General features: G+C 40.1%; 1 protein-coding gene across 1 annotated transcript in view; it reads right to left on the bottom strand.

Annotated features, from left to right (window-relative positions):
• Nucleotides 1-23,880, bottom strand: part of brinp2 (BMP/retinoic acid inducible neural specific 2) — a 288,092-nt gene that overhangs the window by 139,223 nt on the left and 124,989 nt on the right. Inside the window, exon 2 of the mRNA XM_088349920.1 lies at nt 22,374-22,775. Coding sequence (XP_088206046.1) covers nt 22,374-22,708 — 335 coding nt within the window. The 5' untranslated portion in view covers nt 22,709-22,775. The remainder of the gene's footprint in view (nt 1-22,373; nt 22,776-23,880) is intronic.

Below are 23,880 nucleotides of genomic sequence, written 5' to 3' on the forward strand. Positions count from 1 at the left end.
CAAAAAAAGTAGTGGCTTGTAAATGTTAAAACGGTAAATGGACTCCATTTATATAGCCTACAAAGCGCTTTACGACGCACTTTACATTTTACCCATTCACAAACACACTCAAACACTGGAATTCACTTTATTTTTTTCAAGTAGATAACTTTTAAAACAAACAGTAATTGGTCTCCTATTAGTCATTAGCAGTCAATCGCCTCAGTGGACATCGGTTTCCCGAGTTCCGCTTCATCTAAGGAGAACACCCAGCCAGAGGTTGTATAATGATTTACTGGGTAGATTTTGACTGATGTGTTTGCCGGGCAAATGAAGTCTGGCAAGGAGTCAGAACTGAGATGATGGCAGACATCTAAGATGAGCAGCAAATCATTTTCTTGCCTCTTCACTTGCTTATCCAAGAGTTAAAAACAAGCCTGCCTGCTAGCCATTTGGCTAATGATGATTGATGATGTTAATTAAACTGCTTTAGCGAAGCCATGATTACACCTGCAGACCTGGCATTTAGTTTAGCTGAAACACTAGAAATTGACTCTCCTTATTCGGGAACAAAATGAACTCTGTTGACTATGCATCGTAATTCCTTGGAGGTTTCTGCCGGCAACCTGTTAGAAAATAACACCTGGACATTAGCGGTTGTCAAAGAAAGACATAGGCTATCTGATGGCCCTCATGGCGAATATAAACATCCCTTTACAAGGGTGCAGCTGCTAGGGAATGAGATATTCGATGTTTTTATCTGACATAAATCAAGACATTTGGCTCCTTGTTTTATAATGCCTTTTCAGGACACGGGGTGACTTTTATCCTTAAATGTCTGGTCTTAAATGAGTGCTCAAAGTGTTTCTACTGACTTCTTGGAGTAGGATGATCTTTCATTGCAGCGACATTTTGGTGTTGTGATTTTTGAAAAACAAAACCTTAAAAAAAAAAAAAAGAACATCGCATGTTTGAGCTGTTGTGGGCACAGAGTTGGACAGCCTGACAACAGTAGCTGAGAGACGGGCACTGGAAAAGCTGCGGGCAATCGTGGACAATTCATCACATCCACTACACAGCATTATCTCCAGACAGAAGAGCAGCTTCAGCGACAGACTGCTGTCACAGTCTTTTACCACAGACATACTGCGGGGATATTTTCTTCCTCATGCCATGAGGCTGTTTAATTCCACCCGGGGGAGTAAAGGGCCACTTTAAACCACATCCCCCACATTGCATATTACCATATTTTTATTGCAGTGTGTATTCTGTGTAGCACTATCTATCTATCTATCTATCTATCTATCTATCTATCTATCTATCTATCTATCTATCTATCTATCTATCTATCTATCTATCTATCTATCTATCTATCTATCTATCTATCTATCTATCTATCTATCTATCTATCTATCTATCTATCTATCTATCTATCCATCTATCTATCTATCTATCTATCTATCTATCTATCTATCTATCTATCTATCTATCTATCTATCTATCTATCTATCTATCTATCTATCTATCTATCTATCTATCTATGTTTCACATTTTTTAATGATTTATTTATATGAATAACACTGGGACATGCATAGTGGTCAAGCTCAGGGATGTATACAAGTCTAAACATTGCTTGTTTTCTTAAACAGTGTCTCTGAATTGTTTCCACCCAACCATTTCCCAAAAAACATTGAATCATTTTACCAGCAAAGCTGTTTTTTAATGTTTTGTTCATAAACTAATATATAGACACTATATGAAGTTATAATACTCATAATAGAGAAGAGTATTATTTTCCCTTCGGCATATCAGTCGACTAGTAAATGGTCTGCATTTACATAGCACTTTTCAAGTCAATGAAGACCTCCGAAAGCACTTTACAATGTGCTTCACACTTACCCATTCCTACACACACTCACACACCAATAGGGAGTCAGCCATGCAAGACGCCTACCTGCTTATTGGGGGCATTAGGGATTCAGTGTCTTGACATATAAAACCAAGGAGCCGGGAATCAAACGTGTGACCTCTTCGAGTCATTCCTAAGACTTAAAAAGTGGTCGGCGGCGCCCTCTGTTGGCTGCGGCTGCATCGGCTCGCTACAACGGGTCAGGTGCAATCGACATTTCGTTCTGTGTACATTGTTACACAGAATGACAATACAAGGAAATTATTATTATTATTATTATTGATCCCAAGACGAGCGCTGGCCCTAGTCTTACTCAATCATTGATAATGTTATACAACTTTTACACTGCTGTATAATTCTGAGTTATATTCTTGTCTTCTTTCCATGTTACTTCCATTTTGTTGATTTGTTTAGTTGGTTTTACTCTAACTAACATTTTTTTGTGTAGGTCAGCACATTTGCCTATCATGCAAAAGGTTGCCGGTTCGAGACCGAGTGGAAACATATGTTAGCCTGGAGAAGGATGGGCGCCACCAGGCTGTACTTGCCCAAGATGCACCACAGAAAATGGTACCCCTTTGACCATAGAGGTTAAGGGATCTAACCAACTGAATAACTGCATGACCATATCATAGTTTAATCTAACAAGAATTGACTTAAAGAATATTTGTGAATTCCTTTATTGCAACATATCATTGGTATGCAACCTACAACTTTGGAAATATGGAATGTATGCATATCATGTAACTATTGTAGCAGCCATTTTATAATGCTTAAAAGCAGGAACAGCAAATTTTGTCAGACTCTGGTGACTTTGAGGACACAGCAGAAGCAAACAACATCTAGTTGCCAGGTCAAACTAAAAAAAATGTGTTTAACACACTTGATCCAAAGGCAGGAACTCACCAAAACTACATACAAAGTGTATCCTCTGTACTTTAAGAATCAGTTTATCATAGCTGACGATCACTTCCTATCACCCTCCCAAAGCCAGTCAATGCTAGACCATAATACCATGCTTTACCATACTTACACATCATCTTCTTTTTGCCAAATGCTAAGCCGATTTTTACACTAGAGTAACAGGCAGCACTCATTCCTCATTTTTTTTTACTTAACAGTCCACAGAGGGTTTCTCCAAAAATGGTGAGGATAATCAAGATGCTTTTTGGCAAATGTGAGACGACTCTTAGTGTTCTTTTGTGACAACTGTCGAACTCTCCCACAAATATGAATTTTGGCCAGTGTCTTTCTTATGGTGGAGTCTTAAACAGTAAATGCCCCGGGGCTGCTTTGCTGCCTCAGGATCAGGACAACTTGTGCTGTTATTGACAAAAAAATTAATTCTGATGTTTATCAGAAGATTCTAAAGAAGAATGTCCAGCCATCAGTTGGTGCCCTTAAACTTAACCGCTCTTGGATCATGCAGGAGAACAACAATCCTAAACACACTGGCAAGCCCACATCTAAGACAAATTTGCAAAGAAGAGTGGGACAACATTTCTCCACAGCGTTGCAAAAAACTCATTACTAATTACCATGTCTGAAACTCATGGCAAAAAGTTAGAAGACACCAGGGCAGACAACTGAAAAGTTGCCTTCCCAGTCATAAAGTTGGCTGCCCCGTTTTTCACATGTTGAAACACAACTAATCGCAAAAAAAACATTGTTGCAAAGTATTAAGGATTGATAATCAGAATATATAACAGAACAACACTTTAAAATTAAGTTTATTATAAATCTACTTATAACATTCATTGCATGTATATGACATTGCTGTTTTCCATCTGCCATCAGTATGTACCTGTATTTAATCATTTTTATTCATGCAATGTTTGCGTTGCGTCGTCTGCAACAAGCCACGTGAACTCTTATTTCCACGATGCTTTTAATGTATGTTTATGTTTTTTAGCGTCATAAATTGTGTTAGCTTCTTTTGAATCTTTCTTCTGGGACTGAGGTTTTGGCTTGATTCCAAACCACTTATCCATTTTTCTTGTGTTCCCTGCGTCTACTTTGGGAAATGATATGTAAATGCACAACCTTATAACGCTCGGGAAAGTCCGGAAGCACGAAGTTATTCGATGCAGGCTTCTGATTGGCTGCAGGGTATGCAAAATGCCAAACAAACCGAAATTCCGAAATTTCCAAACCGAACGAAGATTTCGAAATCGGAATAAAGAAAACGTTTGATTTGAAAAAAATATTGCTTTTTTTTTTTCTTTCTTCGTCTTGAAAAAGTTTGGCAACCCTGGCGGAGACGTTTTGTAATTTGTATGCCCGACGTAAAAGATGCATGCCCCGGGCGTCCGGGCAAACGTTATTTCAGACACTTGACACTAACTAAAACTTGCTATGGTAAAAGTTAAAGTAGGGTGAATAAAAACATTTTATTGTGTATTTGTTGTTCTTTAATACGGCGTTCTATTTCTTCCCGACTGTGGGTTATAATGTGAGCTTTGTGACTTGAAAGTCAGCAGGACAGACACATTATAATGAGCCCTTGCACCTGAAACAGGTACATTCTCACATATTAGTAGTCATTGACCCAAATACTCCAGTGGCAGTTTGCAGAGTTGAGGGTTGGGTGAGTACATAAACCTTCAAGTCACAGCTTGGAAATTGTGCTCGCCTGCTCTGAATCAATCCTTCATGGTAATGGCACCTGCATACAGAGGGACTGATTGTCATTTTCTCGCCATCTTTTTCAGTTTTTTTTGATGCTTGAATCAAATTAAACTGTAAAAGAGGTATTGGGCCTTTCCCTGAACAGAAGAAAAGACCTGTCCACAGAACCCTTGTTAAACTGACGCTATTTTTCAAGAATGATGTTTTTATTTTTTTAAATGTCACATAGCTGCACAATTTAAGCACTGACATTTCCAAGGGTTCTTGTCTTTTGGGCAGATTTTGGTTTTAAGAAGCCGTAATATATCTAAAGAAATACCGTAAATTCCAGACTATAGAGCGCACCTGATTATAAGCCGCACCCACCACATTCAAAGAGGAAAACCGATTTTGTACTTACACAAGCCGCACCTGTATATAAGCCGCATGCGGCCACATTTAACACAAACACAAAATTAACCCAAACCCGACTTTAAATCCCGCGATTGAAACTGAATGTGCTTCATTAAAGTACACAGCCGGCAAAATGAATGGAAAATGATACCGGTACTTAAAGTTTGATTCAGACCTGCAGAGTACGGGTCCCGTTGAAAGTAATCCAAGGAAAAAAGTGTATATTTCCAAAGGTAAGGGTGGGCAAAATATATATCCACTATTGTCCGCCGCGTCCACAAACACGTCACACGTTTACTCCACTTCCCGTCAGCCCCCGTGGTTTCCGTCCCTTCTTTTTGATTCGCCCGTACAAAACACATCAGAATAAGTCTTTAAAATAAATACATTACAAAAATATACAGTTGCAAATACATATTATACATGGTTACACATATTTACAAAGAAAGACAGTACACCGAGAGAGTTTTCAAAGCTTTAATAATAATAATGTAACTTTCATCCCAAACGGTGCCTGTGACAGGTAGCAACACGCTAGCAACACGCTCGCAACACAGTAAACGGGTCTGTTAAAAAAAACATACCGTACTTGTAAAAATCACAGTAAACCATCCTCATCTTCCTCCTTAGAACTGAAGCCATCAAAGTCGTCTTCCTCAGTGTCGGAAAGAAACGTTGTCATTTAGACGTCGTCCCACGCTCCGATCCTCTCCTGATTCTGTGCCCTCCTCTTTGTCACGCTGTTGGTGATGGTGAATTTTTTGATGCTGCCCCACGCTTACAGGATCCACTTGAAGACTTGCGAAAAAGTTGCCTTTCGCATGCGGCCAGTTTTAGTGAAAGATTTCTCACCGCTAGTGAAGCCAAGAAGTTGCAGTCTTCCTCGGCGCATATATTTCACCGGTCTAAATCTTACCTTTTGTACTCAAGCGCCGCTGGCGGCTTTTAGAAAAGTTACATAAATTGGCCGCATCACTGAATAAGCCGCAGGGTTGAACGTTTGGGAAAAAAGTAGCAGCTTACAGTCCGGAATTTACAATAATAAAAAAGGAACAATTTATGTCAATGCGAATCATGACTCAAAACAAAGAGATTTAGGGAGACAAAATAGTATCAGGACCAGAACGGAGACTGGACCCACTTGCGCTGCGTTTCTCACAAGTTTTGTTGGAAGAAAGAGAAAGGGTTGCGCCCACGATCCGTTGATTGCTGGGCGCGGGAAGCAGGTCGCTCTGAACGCGGAGGTGGATCTTCCATGGCGAGCGATGGCGGTGTCAGGAATGGAAAAACGGATCAGTAGGCGGGACAGGAGAGCAAAAACGTGGTCGGGGTCGTAAGCGAGTCATAAGTCAGGAAAGGAGAGTAGACGTGGATCAGAGGATCAAAAACAGGTCGAAGCCGGGGAACAGACTGGAGCAAAAACTGGTGGGAGTCAGGGTCAAAAAGAGGGTTGCCTAGTGTTAACTGAGGTTCGCAGACGGACTGACAACAAGTGACAGAAAGAAGTGGGTTTGAATAGGGACAGGGAGCCAATCAGAGTCCGAGGCAGTTGGGGCCAAAGGAGCGGGCAGAGGTGATTCACATCAGTAATCATGACAGATAGCATTTTTCCTTCCTTCTTCCTCACCCCTTCTTTTCCCCCTCTCTCACGACTTTTTATCTTTTGTTTCTCACACTCTCTCACTCTCTCTTTTTTTCTTTCTCTGTCCTGCCCTCTCTCCTTTTCCCTCCCTCTTTCTCTTATTTCTTTATCCCTCTTTTTCTTTCTCTTTAATCTAGTAGTCCGGCCCCCGATAGAATGTTTGTTCTATCGTGTGGCCCCCCCGAGTTAAAATGAGTTTAACACTCCTGGGTTAGAATATGTGCCCTACATTTCTGACACATAAATATAGTGCCCTTGGCAGGCGACTGATGCGGTGTCACATTTCAATCTTTCAAGCCGCCTCGATGACATTATTAATAACTACCGTCGTCACTACATTCACCTTTTAAGTACATTTCCCCTTTTCAGTCAAAAGTCAACATCTAACATGACAAGTTGGACTTATTTTGAATGAGACGTGGACTTTGATCACAAAATGTGTTATGCATTGCCTTCATGGTTGAAGTTTGAGGATAAGCAAAATGCTGTGACAGTTTTAAAAGTAACACTCTCTGAAATATTTTTGGAACAACTCAAGTACAGAAACATCTTATTTGACAGTATAATATGTATTCATCCATCCATCCATTCATTATCCGTACCGTTTATCCTCAGTAGGGTCACGGGGGTGTTGGAGCCCATCCCAGCCATCTTCGGGCATTGGGCAGGGGACACCCTGAACTGGTTGCCAGACAATCGCAGGGCACACATGGACAGACCATTTGCTCGCTCATTCACACCTAGGGACAATTCTGACCAGCCAGAACATGCAAATTCCGCACAGGAAGGTTGGTAGCTGGATTTGAACCCATGACCTCAGAACTGTGCCGCACACGCGCTAACCACTGCGCCGCATTGCTGCCTATATATATATATATATATATATATATATATATATATATATATATATATATATATATATATATATATATATATATATATATATATATATATATATATATATATATATATATATATATATATATATATATATATATATGTCCTGCATGGTCGCCATGCAGGACACCGGCTGACACAGATTTACTTAATTGCATGTGGGATTCTTAAGGGCTCGTTTTTTGGACTGCCCGTTGCCATACCATTGTTTTGTTTGACTCGAGGAAAAACCTATTCATGCCCGTTTGTTCTGAGTTACTGCCTTTCTTTCTTGAAGACCTGTTCGTGCCCGTTTGTTCTGAGTGATTGCCTGTAAGCCTGTTTTTGTTTTGTTTTTGGTCCCTGGGTGTTGGACAACTTCTATTTTCTAAATAAAAGTAACAGATCATAACGCAAATTAGTTCACATTTCTTGCCTCCTGGTCCGTTCCCTGACAAATATATATATATATATATATATATATATATATATATATATATATATATATATATATATATATATATATATATATATATATATATATATATATATATATATATATATATATATATATATATATGTTCAGCACTTTGAGAGCCAATGGAAAGTCACACTTAGTTTTTTCAAATATATACACTCTGATTTAGTTTGCATACTCTTTCACAACTTTCCAGTGTTTTTTTTAAAGGCAAATATATGTGTGCGGATTTATTATTCATAACTCTTTCTGCAACAGAGAAATGACTTATTGATGTGCAGAGGTATCGTCACGTCACAGGTCAGAAAAGTTTTCAAAGTTTTCATGTTTTGTTTGCCTGAAGAATTCACAAGATTACATTTCAATAGTTTGCACGTACAGCGTGCCATTGTTGGGTATATTTACATGCAGTTTAGAAACAGACTATGGGCAGTAGCCTGAAAATGTAAAGCCACGTAAACCTACACAGAAATCTGACTTAAGTCAGATTACGAGTATTTCGATTCTAATGGATTGTTCGTCTTTGTCAGAACCAGAACAGGAGGCGGACCCAGATGCGTAAGGTTTTCACACAAGCTTTATTTAACGGGAAAGAGTCAGTCTTGCGCATGAACAAAAACGCTAGTAATTTGGCGATCGCTGAGCGGAAGAAGGGAGACAGAAGTCCGGCGTGGAAAAATAGGAAGCCAGAGGCAGACGAGATCGATACCAGATACACGAGCAGATACCGGACAGGAGGGACAGACATGATCAATGCCAGACAGACAGAATCGATACTAGACAGGACGGGAAAGACAGGATCAATACTGGGTACTGAAGACTGGAGCAAGATATCGGACAGGACGAGCTAGACGGGATGGATACTGGATACTGGAGCAAGATATCAGACAGGATGAGACAGGCGGGTTCGATACCGGATACTAGAGACTGGAGCAAGATATCCGACAGGACGCGATAGACGGGATTGATACCAGATACTGGAGACTGGAGTCAGATATTAGACAGGACGAGACAGAGGGGATCGATACTGGATACTGGCGCAAGATATCAGACATGATGAGACAGGCGGGATCGATACTGGATACTGAAGATTGTAGCAAGATATGAGACAGACGGGATCATTACCAGACACTGGACATTGGAGTCCGATATCAAACAAGACGAGATAGACAGGATCGATACCGGATACTGGAGACTGGAGTCAGATATCAAACAGAACGAGACAGACTGGATCAATACCAGATACTGGACACTGGACTCATATATCAGACAGGACAAGACAGACGGGATCGATACCAGATACTGGAGACAGGAGCAAGGCATCAGACAGGACGAGACAGAGAGGACCGATACCAGATACACGAGCCGATACCGGACAGGCGGGATTGATAACGGACAGGAAGGGACAGACAGGATCAATACTGGACAGGATACACAAGCAGGCTACCGGACAGAGTCTTGCGGGTGCAGATGTTCGTTGACGGACTGACCAGGTGTGAATGAGAGCACTGAGTTTAAATAGGAGGGAAGCCATTCAAGCAACCAGCCGCAGCTGGCGCCAAATGGGTGGGGCCAACTGAAGGCAATGGGCAACCGTGACAGTCTTTTCATGTTCCAATTACTCACGCCTGAATACAGTGCATTGAAAAAGTATTTGCACCTTTCCTGCTTTCTGTGTTTTTTGCATATTTATTATTCACAAAGGTTTCTGAAAATAAAACCAATTTTAATGTCAGATAGAGACAACGCAAGGAAAATAAAGGTTCTGAAGTGACTAAGTCTGGATTTAAATCCAATTGAGATGTTGTCAAGTGACCTTGAAGGGGCAGTTCATAATATAAAAACCTCCAATATGGCTGATTTGAAACATTTTTTTTCCAAAGGTGGCCCCAACATGAATAAAGTATGAATAAAGGGATGAATAAAGTATCTATCTATCTATCTATCTATTTATCTATCTATCTATCTATCTATCTATCTATCTATCTATCTATCTATCTATCTATCTATCTATCTATCTATCTATCTATCTATCTATCTATCTATCTATCTATCTATCTACCTACCTATCTATCTATCTATCCATACACCCACCGACCCACCTAACGCTCTCTCTCTCTCTCTCTCTCTCTCTCTCTCTCTCTCTCTCTCTCTCTCTCTCTCTCTCTCTCTCTTTCTCTCTCTATCTATCTATCTATCTATCTATCTATCTATCTATCTATCTATCTAACATACTCCATAGTTTTGTGAAAGACTCATTACCAATTATCGTAAACATTTTATATTCGCCAACACTGACGCTATTAGGTTTAGAAGGCAATTGCTTTTTCACATAAGGCCAAATTTATGTCCCCTTTTATGTTGTCCAAGACTACCAGGGCTTGTGTCCATTTTATTATTTGGTTGTATTTAAATACATGCAGTTTGTTTGTATCAAACGAGTTTTGTGTGTCTCTACTCTTTTTTGAATGGACTGATCAGTATCCATATTAGAAAGCTGAAAAATGGCTAATTTAAAGCTAACATAAAACATATATGATATGAGGCTATGTCAAATTAATTCTAGTGGGAAAACCGTAAGCACTACCTGCTGGCCGAAAAGCTAACCGACACAATACATTTTGAATTAAATAAATAGGATATAAAGCAATAACCGTATTTTCCGCACTATAAGGCGCACCTAAAAGCCTTTATTTTTTTCAAAAGCTGACCATGCGCCTTATAATACAGTGCGCCTTTTATATGGATCAATACTAAGTCGCAAAGTCTTGCAACTAAGGCAAGCAGCCGCCGACTAGATTTTCCCCCGCAAGCGAAGTAGTCCGTGGTGTATGCTGGGATTTATATACCGGCGTTTCATTTCCTAACCAATGTGTCAATCATCATTTGAATCAGTCACTATTGGCTAAAGTTATTCGGAGGTAAAGGGGGCGGATCCTTTTTATCATATACAGGCTGGCATAGGCTAAAGGGGCGAAACAAAGCCATCAATTGGCCGAAAAAGATGAATGTGAATCACACGTTGGGTTGCACTACGGCATAGAGAAAACATTTTTTACTATTCTGTATTTGGTAATATTTTACTTTCCTGGATTTACTACACTCACGGTTGTAAGAAGACCATGGTTACGTATTATTATTGAAGGTGATGGCTGCAAGAGAACTTAGGTGAGCTATGCGGCTTTATATTTTCCCGATATCATGTTTTAGAACGATCTTGATGTTTCTGTGATGAGTTGATTTTTAAACTAAATTCAATCCACAGTGTTTATTGTCATATGCACAGTAAAGAACCCCGTTTCCCTGCACAATAAAATTCTTACTTTGCTGTCCACACAGTTGCCAGCAAAAAAAAAAATGGAAACTAAGAAATGAAATTTGGAACTACGCAATTGAGTGATTGGTGACATCGTACAGACACTGTTTCCGTACATGTCTGAGACTTGTATTTGCTTCGTTGCAAGCTTTCAGAATGTTAAGGGGGTAATAAGTTGGACTGAACTATCTGACTGTTTTGTCGACGTTCCCATTGTAGCGCCTTATAATCCGGTGCGCCTTATGTATGGAAAATATAGGACCAAAAACTATTTTTTGGGGGTGCGCCCTATAACCCGGTGCACCTTATAGTGCGGAAAATACGGTACTCTACATATACTTAGCCCACGTGACAAATGGAACAATGCACAACCCCATCACAGGGAAAATTGGAGCCTACGAAGAACTGTTGTCAACGGCGCGTAGACGGAAACTTGGCCACGTGACAAGAACATCAGGACTGGTCAAAATAATTTTTCAGGAAACAGACTAGGGGGGCAGGAGGAGAGGAAGACCCAAAAAATAACTGGACGAAAAACATTAAGGAATTGACAGGTTCCAATATTGATACCACCCAAAACAGCCCAGGATTTGTCAACAGCGCAGAAAACTGTCCAGAGTTGCATTCTCATTGGAACCCCGACAACCATGGTGGTTAAAGGATCCGTGAACCACGAGTGTCTTCATTTCTTCCAGTTGTTTTTTCGACTCTTGTTTTTTGGATAGAACAAAGTGTTTACTCGCCAGATGCCTGATCCCTCATTTGCATTCAAATCAGTTCTGTCTGAGACTTATAACAACAGCGGACAATGCAGAAACAAACAACAACCCATGTGTTTAAACACCTTCAACACTGCCTGACACTCACTACTCTTAATTGTGTCTCACCTTCAGTGCAGGAATGAATTTTGCTAGCCAAGTAGATGGACAAACTGTCAGGACCAGAACAGAAACCGGACCCGCTTGCATACGTTTCTCTCAGTTTTATTGGGAAGAAGGGAAAGGATTGCAAACACGATCCGGTAATCGCTCGTCGTGGGGAGCAGGACGCTCTGAACGCGTAAGTGGCACTTCCGTGGTGAGCGATGGCGGTGTCCGGAGCGGAAAAAAAAGATCAGTACCCGGGACAGGAGAGCTAACGAGCAAAAAACGTGAACGAGATCAGCAACAAGTCGAAAGCCAGGAGAGGAGAGTAGACGTGGTCAAGATCAAAAAACGGGTCGAAGCCGGGAAACAGACATGAGCCAAAACAGGAGTGAGTCAGGGTCGAAAAGCTTGCCTAGAGTAAACTGAGGTTCGCAGACGGACTAACAACAAGTGACAGAAAGGAGTGGGTTTAAATAGGAACGGGGAGCCAGGTGGGCACAGGTGACTCACGTCAGTAATCATGACACAAACTGTCATTTGGCATACTTGTCAACCTCTACGTTTTTGCCGTACAAAGTATGTTTATTATGCATTTTAAGACGTGTACGAAATACAAGAAAATTTGTACGGAAAAACGCAAATTTGTCAATTATGGGTACCATCTGGTACACACCTACTATCACGAAACGGCAAATCAATCGAGTCAAACCAGTTCGCCGCGGTAGCCTCTATCTCATTGATCCTGGACCATTGTTTTTTAACCACCGTGCTGGCACAACAATTAATTGTTGTACTGTGCCGTGGGGAATCATCTAATTAGTGTGCCTGTCTGGTCTAGCGGAAGCTATTTTTCATTTAAATTTACTCTTACCAGAAATGCAACGGCACACCTTGGTGGTGTTCTGTGAGGGTTTTTCAATGAAAGAAATGTGGCCAGGCTAAAACAAAAACAAAAAACAACTGCCCATCTGCCTCGTCATGCCTACTTGGAATTTACAACCAGCTAGGAACACTTGCGGGATAGAATTAATCAACTACATGTGTTTATGTTGTGTGCTGCAAGCCAACAAAATCAACATAGTTGCAGGTAAAATAGTAGAAGCAAAGACGAGGAAGAGTAAAGAAGAGTGAAACGCAGCACACGTTTAGAGTTAGACACGGCAGTTAGCGTTTTGGAGGGAGTGAAATTGAATTAAAAATAAGAAAAAATAAAAGTTGCGAACTTAGCTCGGAGTATTGACTTAAGATCAGGTAGTATGTTACTCATTCCTAGATAATGTATTCCCTCACCCTCGCCCAAAAAATGGAAGGAGGAAGATAAACAACATATTTTTGAATGTAGAAGTAATGGGATTAAGACAATATCTGATGCATTTACTGTAGTTACATCCAGTGTTGGGTAGGGTTACTTTAACTGGATTACTTTCAATGACTTTTGGATTACTCCAATACCAAATATGCTAATAAAAGACAAAAGAAACTAAATATGAATAAAATGACGACTCACAACACGTGGTAAGCTTTCTCTCCTGGCTTTGATCTCTTTGATCTCCGGCAAAACTAACATAAAATGCGACAGAAACAAAATGAAAATAAATCCAATCCATATCATTTTTGCCGTTCCATGTATTCCGTTACTCCCCAAACTGCACAAAATTTAGTCATTTTATCCATATTTAGTTTATTTTGTCTTTGGTAAGGCGCCCGCTTTGAGACTGGGAGGTCGGTGGTTCGCGCCCCGGCCGAGTCATTCCTAAGACTTAAAAAGTGGTCGGCGGCGCCCTCTGTTGGCTGCGGCTGCATCGGCTCGCTACAACGGGTCAGGTGCAATCGACATTTCGTTCTGTGTACATTGTTACACAGAATGACAATACAAGGAAATTATTATTATTATTATTATTATTATTATTAGCATATTTGGTGTTGGAGTAATCCAAAAGTAATTGAAACTAATCAAGTTAAAGTAACCCTACCCAACCCTGGAACATAAAGTTTGAAAAGTGCTACCTGAAGCCAGATATTCACTTGCACTAATCGGTCCAGTCACTTGGACCATCGTACTTTCTAACTTAATTTATTACTAAACTGAACTTTTTAATAAGGACAAAATATGTGCATATTTCATTTTTTTTTTCACAAAATCAACATTCAGGAGAACATGCATTTTTAATTTAAAAATGCACATATTCAAACTCTAGTCCAGGGTTGTCAAACTCAGTTTGTCTCTGGGGCCGGATCTATACGTTCTGGTCTGAGGCGGTCCGGATCAGTAAACTCCAAATATTTAACTTTGTTTTTCAGTATTATGCTCAGGGTTGGGTAGGGTTACTTTAACTGGATTACTTTCAATTACTTTTGGATTACTCCAATACCAAATATGCTAATAAAAGACAAAATAAACTAAATATCAATAAAATGACTCAATTTTGTGCAGGCTTGGGGAAAAACGGAATACATGGAACTGCAAAAATGATGTTGGCAAGCTGTTTGGATTCATTTTCATTTTGTTTCTGTAGCATTTTATGTTCGTTTTGCCAGAGATCAAATAGATCAAAGCCAGGAGAGAAAGCTTGCCGTGTGTTGTGAGTCATCATTTTATTCATATTTAGTTTCTTTTGTCTTTTATTAGCATATTTGGTATTGGAGTAATCCAAAATTAATTGAAAGTAATTCAGTTAAAGTAACCCTACCCAACCCTGGTTATAATCCATATATTTTTTCAACACAACACGTTTATTCATAAAAAAATGGGGAAAAAAGTCTCATGTTTGGCATTTAGTGCATTAAATGGTTTATTTTATCCGATCAGTGAATGCAGTTTTTCCCCTGTCATGATCACTGATGTGACTCAGCTGTGCCTGCTCTTTTGGCGCCAACTGCCGCGGGTTCTGATTGGCTCCCTGTCCCTGTTTAAACCCAGTTCTGTCATTCCCCTGTTGTCAGTCCGTCTGTGAACCTCTGTTTAGACAAGGCAAGCCATTTTTGTCGACCCTGACTCCCGCCTGTCCCTTTTTGCTCCCGTCTGTCTCAGGCTACGACCCATTTTGATCCCGACCACGTCTGTTCTCCCGTCCCGGCTTACGACCTCTTTTTTTCCCCCGCCTACGTCTACTGTCCCGTTCTGGCTTATGACTCGTTTCCGACCCCGGCTATACCTTGCTCTCCCAGTCCCGGCTACCGACCTGTTTTTCCCTCCCTGACACCGCCATCGCTCGCTACGGAAGATCCACTCCCGTGTTCGGATCACAATCCGAGTTCGAGAGTGACTTCTTTCCCGCGACCAGCAAACACCTTCCTTTTCCCTTCGATAAAATTTCTGGTAAATGTCACGCAAGTGGGTCCTGTTTCTGTTCTGGTCCTGACAATCACTCAAGTAGACGTAAAAAGTAGTCATCCGGGGTCCAGGCCCAAGATATTACCTCTAGTGCAGGGGTGTCAAACTCATTTTAACACGGGGGCCACACGATAGAACAAACATTCTATCGGGGGCCAGAATAGTAGATTAAAGAGAAATAAAAAGATAAAGAAATAAGAGAAAGAGGGAGGGAAAAAGAGAGAGGGCGGGACAAAGTAAGAAAAAGAGAGAGGGAGAGAGCGTGAGAAACAAAAGAGATAAAAAGAGAAGTCGTGAGAGAGGGGGGAAAAGGGAGAGGAAGAAAGAAATCCAAAGGGAAATAGAAAGACAGAAGGAGAGAAAAAAGAAAAGAAAGCGCGAAGGGTAGGAAAAGATAAAGAGAAAAGAGAGAAAAGGAAAAAAGGAAGTTAGAGCAAAAGAAGTTAAAAAGACACAGAGAGAGAAAGAGACAGAGTGGGAGAAAAGGGGTGGAAGAGAGAGAGAGAGAGATCGAGAGAGAGATCGAGAGAGAGAGAGATAGAGGGAGAGAGACGGACAGAGAGAAACAGAAATATATAAGTACAGTGTCTTTGTGAGAGGCACCTGGCTTTGGCACCATCATGTTGACACATTTCAACCTGCCGCTTGTTTTTCTCTTGCACTTCTCCGAGTGTTGTATCGTGAGCCCGATTCAATCCCTTAGCGGGCCTGATCTGGCCCACGGGCCGCCTGTTTCACACCTGTACTCTAGTGTGTGCCTTAAAGCATAAAAAAAAAACACAAAATGTCTGTTTATATTGACTGCGTATCCACTTTAACATTTAAAATCAGTGCAATAGACACGTTTTAATTTCCCCCACTAAATAACGAAGGACTCTTAAAGGGAAATTCATTATGTAAAAGAGGAGAAGGTGCAAAATGGAAGAGCTCTTCAAAAGAGAAATGTTGAATCTCCTCTCAAGTGTACACTTGACTTTGTGCCATTTTTCTTTTGGAATGAAATTGTGCATGTATGTGTGTGCCACAATTTAATGTGTGAGGGTATTTTTGTTGAACCAGATGATGTAACCAGTTAAAGCCAGGAATCACTTAACCAATGTTCCCTGTAATTTTCCTTACGGGTCTGAGCGTTCACACAAAGTCGGTGAGCAACGCTTGAAACAACAGTGAGCAACCATAATCCCAAGTGTGGCAAGATAATTAATGATAAAACGTGTCCAAAACTTGACATCAAGTTACATTTTGCTGAGTTTCCGGCAATGCAGAATTATTTTTCTCTTTTAAATGAATTGACTCATGTACTATTGCAAAGGTTGTACGGCCTACAAACGTCGTTTGTTCTTACAATTCTTTCACAAGTTATCCATTTCTTTTTATTTCCTGATATATTTTGTCGCATCATATTAACATTTTTGGGGGCTTATTTAGTCGGTTGTTAGATACAGAACTGTACTTAATCACAATTTTTAGTGGAAGTACAATGTTGGCAACAGGATTACTTTTATATAATTGGAAATTATTTGAATGCAACACAAACTTTTTCTTCTTTTTTCCGTGTCTTTTTCTCCTTTTTTTTTAATTCATTTAAAAAAAAAATCTCATTGTGTTCATTTTTTCCGAGCTGTTACGTTTTTTTTTCTTTTTGTTCTCTATTTCCTACATTTCTTTCTTTTCTTTTTTTTTCTAGCTTTTTTTCTAAATGTTTCCTTCTTTTTTTCTCTTCCTTTTGTTTCTTTTTTTCTCAGCTTTTCACTACTTTTTCATTTTTGGTATTTGTTTTCTTTTTTGTTCAATTCCCCCCTTCCTTTAAGTTATTCTGTGCATCATTTTACATAATATTTGGTGATGTTGGGATTAAAGAAGCAAAAACAATCCGAAGAGCCGTTTAGGACCCGAAAGAGCCGGTTCCTTTTAGTGAGCCGAGCCGAAGAATTCGGTTCCCCACAAACTTTACTAACTTTACTCAACTTCGTTCTACTTCGACTCGACTTCAAAATACGGCATTTAGGACACAACGTCGGGGGAACCCGTGTATTTTTATCTTCATGCACTGTCACTTTGACTTAAGTCGCTTCTTATTTAGTCATTTTGAGCCCTGATTTTTGTGCGCTGGCTAGATTTACTTGTGTGCTGAGAATGTGCGAGCAGTGCGCAAGCTTAGAGGGAACACTGGTTGACAGGTATGTAGAAGCGGCACTTTGACTAAATTGGTGGAAGGCGTGAAGTACTTAGCATCGAATATATCGATATTTGGATCAATCCACCCACTCCCACTCAACTCGACACGATTCCGAAATAAAGTAGTAAACACCATGACTCCTACACAAGTGGGGCCTAAAATGGATCCATTCATTCCAGCTCCAACCAACCAAACGAATTATATGTTTCTTTTATGGAAAGCAGCCAAGTTAGCCACTCAGCTATTCACCACAATCTCGGGTGTGGGAATCTTTGCTGAAACGGTTTGGAAATAACCCCATGCAGGGTGCACTATAAAGCCCCCTGGAGAGTCATCTGGAGCGATTCTTTTTCCCTACACGGTCGCAATAGCGAGGATCATCATGGACTCGTTTCAACAAGCCAACCGTGAGTAATAAGCCCGATAAAGAATGGAGATTGCTTCTCTGCATAATAGAAATAACAGACTCAGGGAGGCTTAGTTCCTATTCGATAATATACTCAGATATCTGAAATTCACAGACATCCCTCCAAATACATGTTTGTTTATGCGTCTAAATTATATGCGGCTATAGATGAATAGTATACATCGACAACTTGATTCTACAAAGTATAATATAGTATGAGTATAAGCAGTGTTCCTTCTAAGCTGCGCGCAATTGCGCACTGCTCGCACATTCTCAGCGCACAAGAAATCTAGCCAGCGCACAAAAATGAAGGCTCAAAATTACTAATTAAGAAGCGACTTAAATCAAAGTTACAATGCATGAAGGTAAAAAATACACAGGTTCCCCTGACGTTCTGTCCTAAATGCGGTATTTTGAAGTCAATGTCGAACGAAGTTGTAAAGCAAAGTCTGTAGAGTTTGTTAAGAACCGGCTTCTTCGGCACGGCTCACTAAAAGGAACCGGCTCTTTCGGGTCCTAACCAGCTCTTCATGTTGTTTTTGCTTCTTTAATCCCAACATGACCAAGTATTATGTAAAATTATGCACAAAATGACTTAAGGGAAGGGGGGATAGAACAAAAAAGATTAAAAAAAAATACCAAAATGAAAAAGTTGTGAAAAGCTGTGAAAAAAAGAAACAAAAGGAAGAGAAAAAAAGAAGGACAAATTTAGAAAAAAGACAGAAAAAAATAAAAGAAAGAAATGTAGGAAAAAAAGGAAATAGAAAACAAAAAGAAAAAAGTAACAGCTCGGAAAAAATAAACAGAATGAGATTTTTTTAAAGGAATTTAAAAAAAAAGTAGAAAAAAAACACGGAAAAAAGAAGAAAAAGTTTGTGTTGCGTTCCAATAATTTCTAATTATATCAAGTGAATCTTGTTGCCAACATTGTACTTCTATTAAAAAATGTGATTAAGTACAGTTCTGTATCTTACAACCGACTAAATAAGCCCCCAAAAATGTTAATTTTATGCGACAAAATATATCAGGAAACAAAAAGAAATGGATATCTTGTGAAAGAATTTTAAGAACAAACGACGTTTTGTAGGCCGTACAACCTTTGCAATAGTACATGAGTCAATTCAGAAAAATTACATAAATTGGCACTGAATACGCCGCAGGGTTGAAAGTTTGGGGAAAAAGTAACGGCTTATAGTCCGGAATTGTATCTAAAACTAAAAAAAAAAATCGTCTCTTCATATATTTTTTGGGTAATTCAAAAAAAAAAAGCCAGTGGAAACACATCAAACTCGTACCAAAGCCAACGCACTGCTGTCGGATAAACAAACACGACATCCCGGAAGCCATTCAACAAACTTAAAAAAATGAGTCTAAGGTCAAGGTGCTTTTCCGATAAATTGCATGCAATTTATGCGTCTCCTTGAAGACCGAAATCTCTACGTTCGCAGAAGCGCTGTCTGGAAGGAGGGCTGACGAAAGGAGGATGATTAAAATTTGAGGTCACGGCAATTACACAATTTGTCACGAGGCAAAAACACACTCCAACTGCCTGAGGTAGAGTGAAGCTGCACAAAAAAGCGATGGGGATGGAAATAAAACATGATTTCACAGACATTCCCTTTGGCCTGGAACAAATAATGGCCCAAACTTCTGTATCATGACCAATGTTCCCTGTAATTTTCCAAGTCAGTGAGCAACGCTTGAAACAACAGTGAGCGACGGCAATCCCAAGTGTGGCAACTGAGACTTTATCAAACATGTCCAAAACTTGACATCACGTTACATTTTGCGGAGTTTCCGGCAATGCAAAATTATTTTTCACTTTTGAATGAATTGACTCATGTACGATTGCCTACAAACGTCAATTATTTCATAAGATTTTCATTTTTTTTTTTCCTGGTATCTTTTGTCGCATAATACTAACATTTTTGGGGGTTTATTTCGTCGGTTGCACCATACACAACTGTATTTATACACATTTTTTTTAGTGGAAGTACAATGTTGGCAACAAGATTGACTTGGTATAATTGGAAATTTTTTAGATGCAACACAAACTTTCTCTTCTTTTTCCCTGTTTTTTTAATTCCTTTAAAAAAATCTCATTGTGTTTTTTTTTCCTAGCTGTTAATTTTTGTTTTCTATTTACTTTTTTACTTTGTTTCTTTCTTTTCTTTTTTTCTGGCTTTTTCTGAATTTTTCCTTCTTTTTTCTCTTCCTTTTGTTTATTTTTTCTCAGCTTTTCTCTACTTTTTCATTTTGGTATTTTTTTTCATTTTTGTTCTATTTCCCCCCCTTCCTTTAAGGCATTTTTGCACAATTTGACATAATATTTGGTCGTGTAGGGATTAAAGAAGCAAAAACAACCTGAAGAGCCGATTGAGACCCGAAAGAGCCATTTATTTTTAGTGAGCCGAGCCAAAGAAGCCGGTTCTCGAAAAACTCAACCGACTTTACTCAACTTTGTTCGACTTCGAGATTGACTTCAAAATACAGCATTTAGAAAACAGCGTCAGGGGAACCCGTGCATTTTTACCTTCATGCACTGTAACTTTGACCTAATTCGCTTCTTAATTAGCAATTTCGAGCCCTGTTTTTTGTGCGCTGGCTAGATTTTCTTGTGTCCTGAGAATCTGCGGGCAGTGAGCGATTGCGCACGAGCGCAGCTTAGAGGGAACATTGATCATGACGTCAGGCGTCAAAGTATTGCAAGTCATCTCATTTTGTACCATAAAAACAGCTATGAAGCTAATGGTGGCAACCCATTTAGAATTATTTTCACTGTTATTGACTATTTACATCGAGATTAGACGTAGCACTCCAGGATGAACACCGAATAAAGACTTGAAAGGGAAAACTACGATATAAAATATGATAAGTACAGGTGCTCCCCTACTTACGACCATACGACTTACGAAAAAATTGTAGATCCGAACATTTTTGGGGGATATCGAAAAATATCCGGACATTGCTGTGTGTTAGATTTTGTATTATCATCAGTGAGATCTTACTTGAAACAGCTCCAAATAGTGAGCTCTTTGCTAATGTAGGGTTTTAACATTTTTTATACTGAGATCTGACTCCGAAGACACTTCCCGTGTCTTGTCTAATCCCATACAGTTGGAGCATGTTCTAAAGTCACGAAAATTATTGAGCCGGGCGCCGAATATAGTCCATATATCAATTTGCTTAGCCGAATTAAAGAGTTGAACAAATCAGGTAATTCTGCCTGTGCCAAATACAATCGTGTGCAGAAAATGACGAGGTTCCGGGGTCTCCTCCTCTTATCACCCATGGCGATGAAATGTTCATGCCCCATGATCAAGCCTCTGGCTTATTGGTCCGCGCTGTGTTGATGCAAGTTTCCCAAACATCCTTTGATGCTTGGGAGAAGGGTTATAAGTCATCACCCTCCGGACAGAATGGGGCACGACACACACATTCTAACCCCCCAGGCGAGGTGATAATTTTTTGTTATCTGCACAGACTGAAACCAAAGAAAACATTCCAAAGCACAGGCGTTTTATGACATCCTTCTAAAAAGTTGAACTCAAGGCTGAGGTCAACCTTAGGACAAAAAATTTGAGTATAAGTGGAATAAACCAGCGTATAACATATTACTTTACTAATCATTCAGCCATTATCATATCGGGCCAAAAACGATGAGATCATTATAGGAAACATATATCTAATAATCAGCTGCTGCCATAATGAAATATCTAATCAGTTGACACTACTTGTTAAAAAATTCCAAGCATTTAAGCATGGTGTTTTTTTTTTTTTGTGGCACTTGTGAGTATGTGTTAATACCAATTACATTAATATTGACTGCTGTACTTGTTAATAAAGGTTGACAGCAAAGGAGTGTCTTAACTGCGTCAAAATGTATTTCTTTTCGTAGCCATTTCCCCGCTAATTCAGGTAAAACCGCGGTTTTACCACATCAGGACCAATCTCGATATCCATTCATGCGCGTGACTAATAAGTTGAGAAGCCGTTTGGCTAACGAAGGGAGTCATAGCTACTGCCGTTTACCTGAGATTTATTGATTCTCTTCTCTTTGACATTCAGAGCATTTGGCAGAAATCAAGATGATGTGTTTTACTAAAAACCATTGCCCGCACTGGCTGGTAGGCACCAGCTGAGCTGACCCGCCACGAGACAGCATAGCCCCCGCCAGGGCCCAGATGAGCACCACAGCTCGGGAGATCTGCAGGACAGGGTGAAGACACCCTTGTGACCATCAACCTCACAATCAAAAACAAAAAGCTGCACCAGATTTAAATCCGCAGTGTTACTTGTCGTCCGGAATTTACATTAAAGTGATTTTCTCCACACAAATCACATATTCTTCCTTGGACCAAACTTACCTGTAAATCTTGTATCTGGTAGAAAACCCCTGCTGGAACCTCTCCCTGAACTCGGTGTACTCAGGACAGCGGTGGAAAGGTCCCTTTTCAGACAGCAGCCAGTCCAACTGCCCGGCGCTCTGCCTCGTGTTGAAGCCCCACGCCGACGAACCAGCAGGGGAGGAAACCGATGAAGCCTGCCCCCCGATGGCCACTTGCTCGGCTTTAACGGGCCACAGAAGCCACAAGAAGAGCCCCGTCCACCATAGAGGCATCAAGGAGGATGGCGACCATCTAGCAGGAGAGGCAGATCCGCTGGAGGGCTCCTCTTTTCTCATTGGCCACTGAGTCGCCATGGTCCCCGTGGTGATGTACTAGGGCACCTGGGACCGGCATTTCTTCTGGCAGTCACCTCCCACTGGCCTGGAAAAAATAGTACACATTCAAATTGTCTATTTTGTTTTGAATAACAGCAAAACAACCGTAAATTCCGGACTATAAGCCTATACTTTTTTCCCTAACTTTCAACCCTGCGGCTTATTCAGTGATGCGGCCAATTTACGGCTGCTAGCGGCGCTCGAGTGTTGCTACCGTTAACTGCCTTGTCAAAGCTATATCATTATTATCAAAGCTTTGAAAACTCTCTCGGTGTACCCTCTTTCTTTGTAAATATGTGTAACCCATGTATAATATGTATTTGCAACTGTATATTTTTGTAATGTATTTATTTGTATTTATTTTAGACACTTATTCTGATATGTTTTGCACAGGTGAACGAAAAATGAGGGGCGGAACAAACGCGGGGTGCCGAGTTTAAGTGGGGACCGCTAAAGGTGAGGGACAGACAAGGAAAGAAGAGGGGGTAAAAAGTTGGTTAAAGAAAAAGGAGTTGCGTGAGAAAATGTGTTCATCTGATATATTTTTCCCACCCTTACCTTTGGAAATATACACTTTATTCCTTGGATTACTTTCAACGGGACCCGGACTCTACAGGTCTGCATCAATTATGTAACTTTTTTAACAGCCGCCAGCGGCACTCAAGTACAAAAGGTAAGATTTAGACCGGTGGAATATATGCGAGTGTGCTGCAAGCATGTTTTTGAATAATGGTGTGTAGGACGACGTCTCTTTCCCATACTGGGGAAGTCGACTTTAATGACGTCAGTTATAAGGAGGAAGATGAGCACGATTTACCATGGTTTTTACAAATACCATATTTTTTTTATTTTTTTTTGACAAACCCGTGTCCTTGTGTTGCGCGTGTTCCTAGTAGCGTTTTGCTACCCTTCACAGACACGGTTTGGGATGAAAGTTATAATATTATTATTAAAGCTTTGAAAACTCTCTCGGTGTACCGTCTTTCTTAGTAAATAATAATAATAATAATAATAATTTCCTTGTATTGTCATTCTGTGTAACAATGTACACAGAACGAAATGTCGATTGCACCTGACCCGTTGTAGCGAGCCGATGCAGCCGCAGCCAACAGAGGGCTCCGCCGACCACTTTTTAAGTCTTAGGAATGACT

This window comes from Urocampus carinirostris, chromosome 1 (genome assembly GCF_059441175.1).
Source record: "Urocampus carinirostris isolate Australia breed hairy pipefish chromosome 1, RoL_Ucar_1.0, whole genome shotgun sequence".
NCBI classification, from domain to species: domain Eukaryota; kingdom Metazoa; phylum Chordata; class Actinopteri; order Syngnathiformes; family Syngnathidae; genus Urocampus; species Urocampus carinirostris.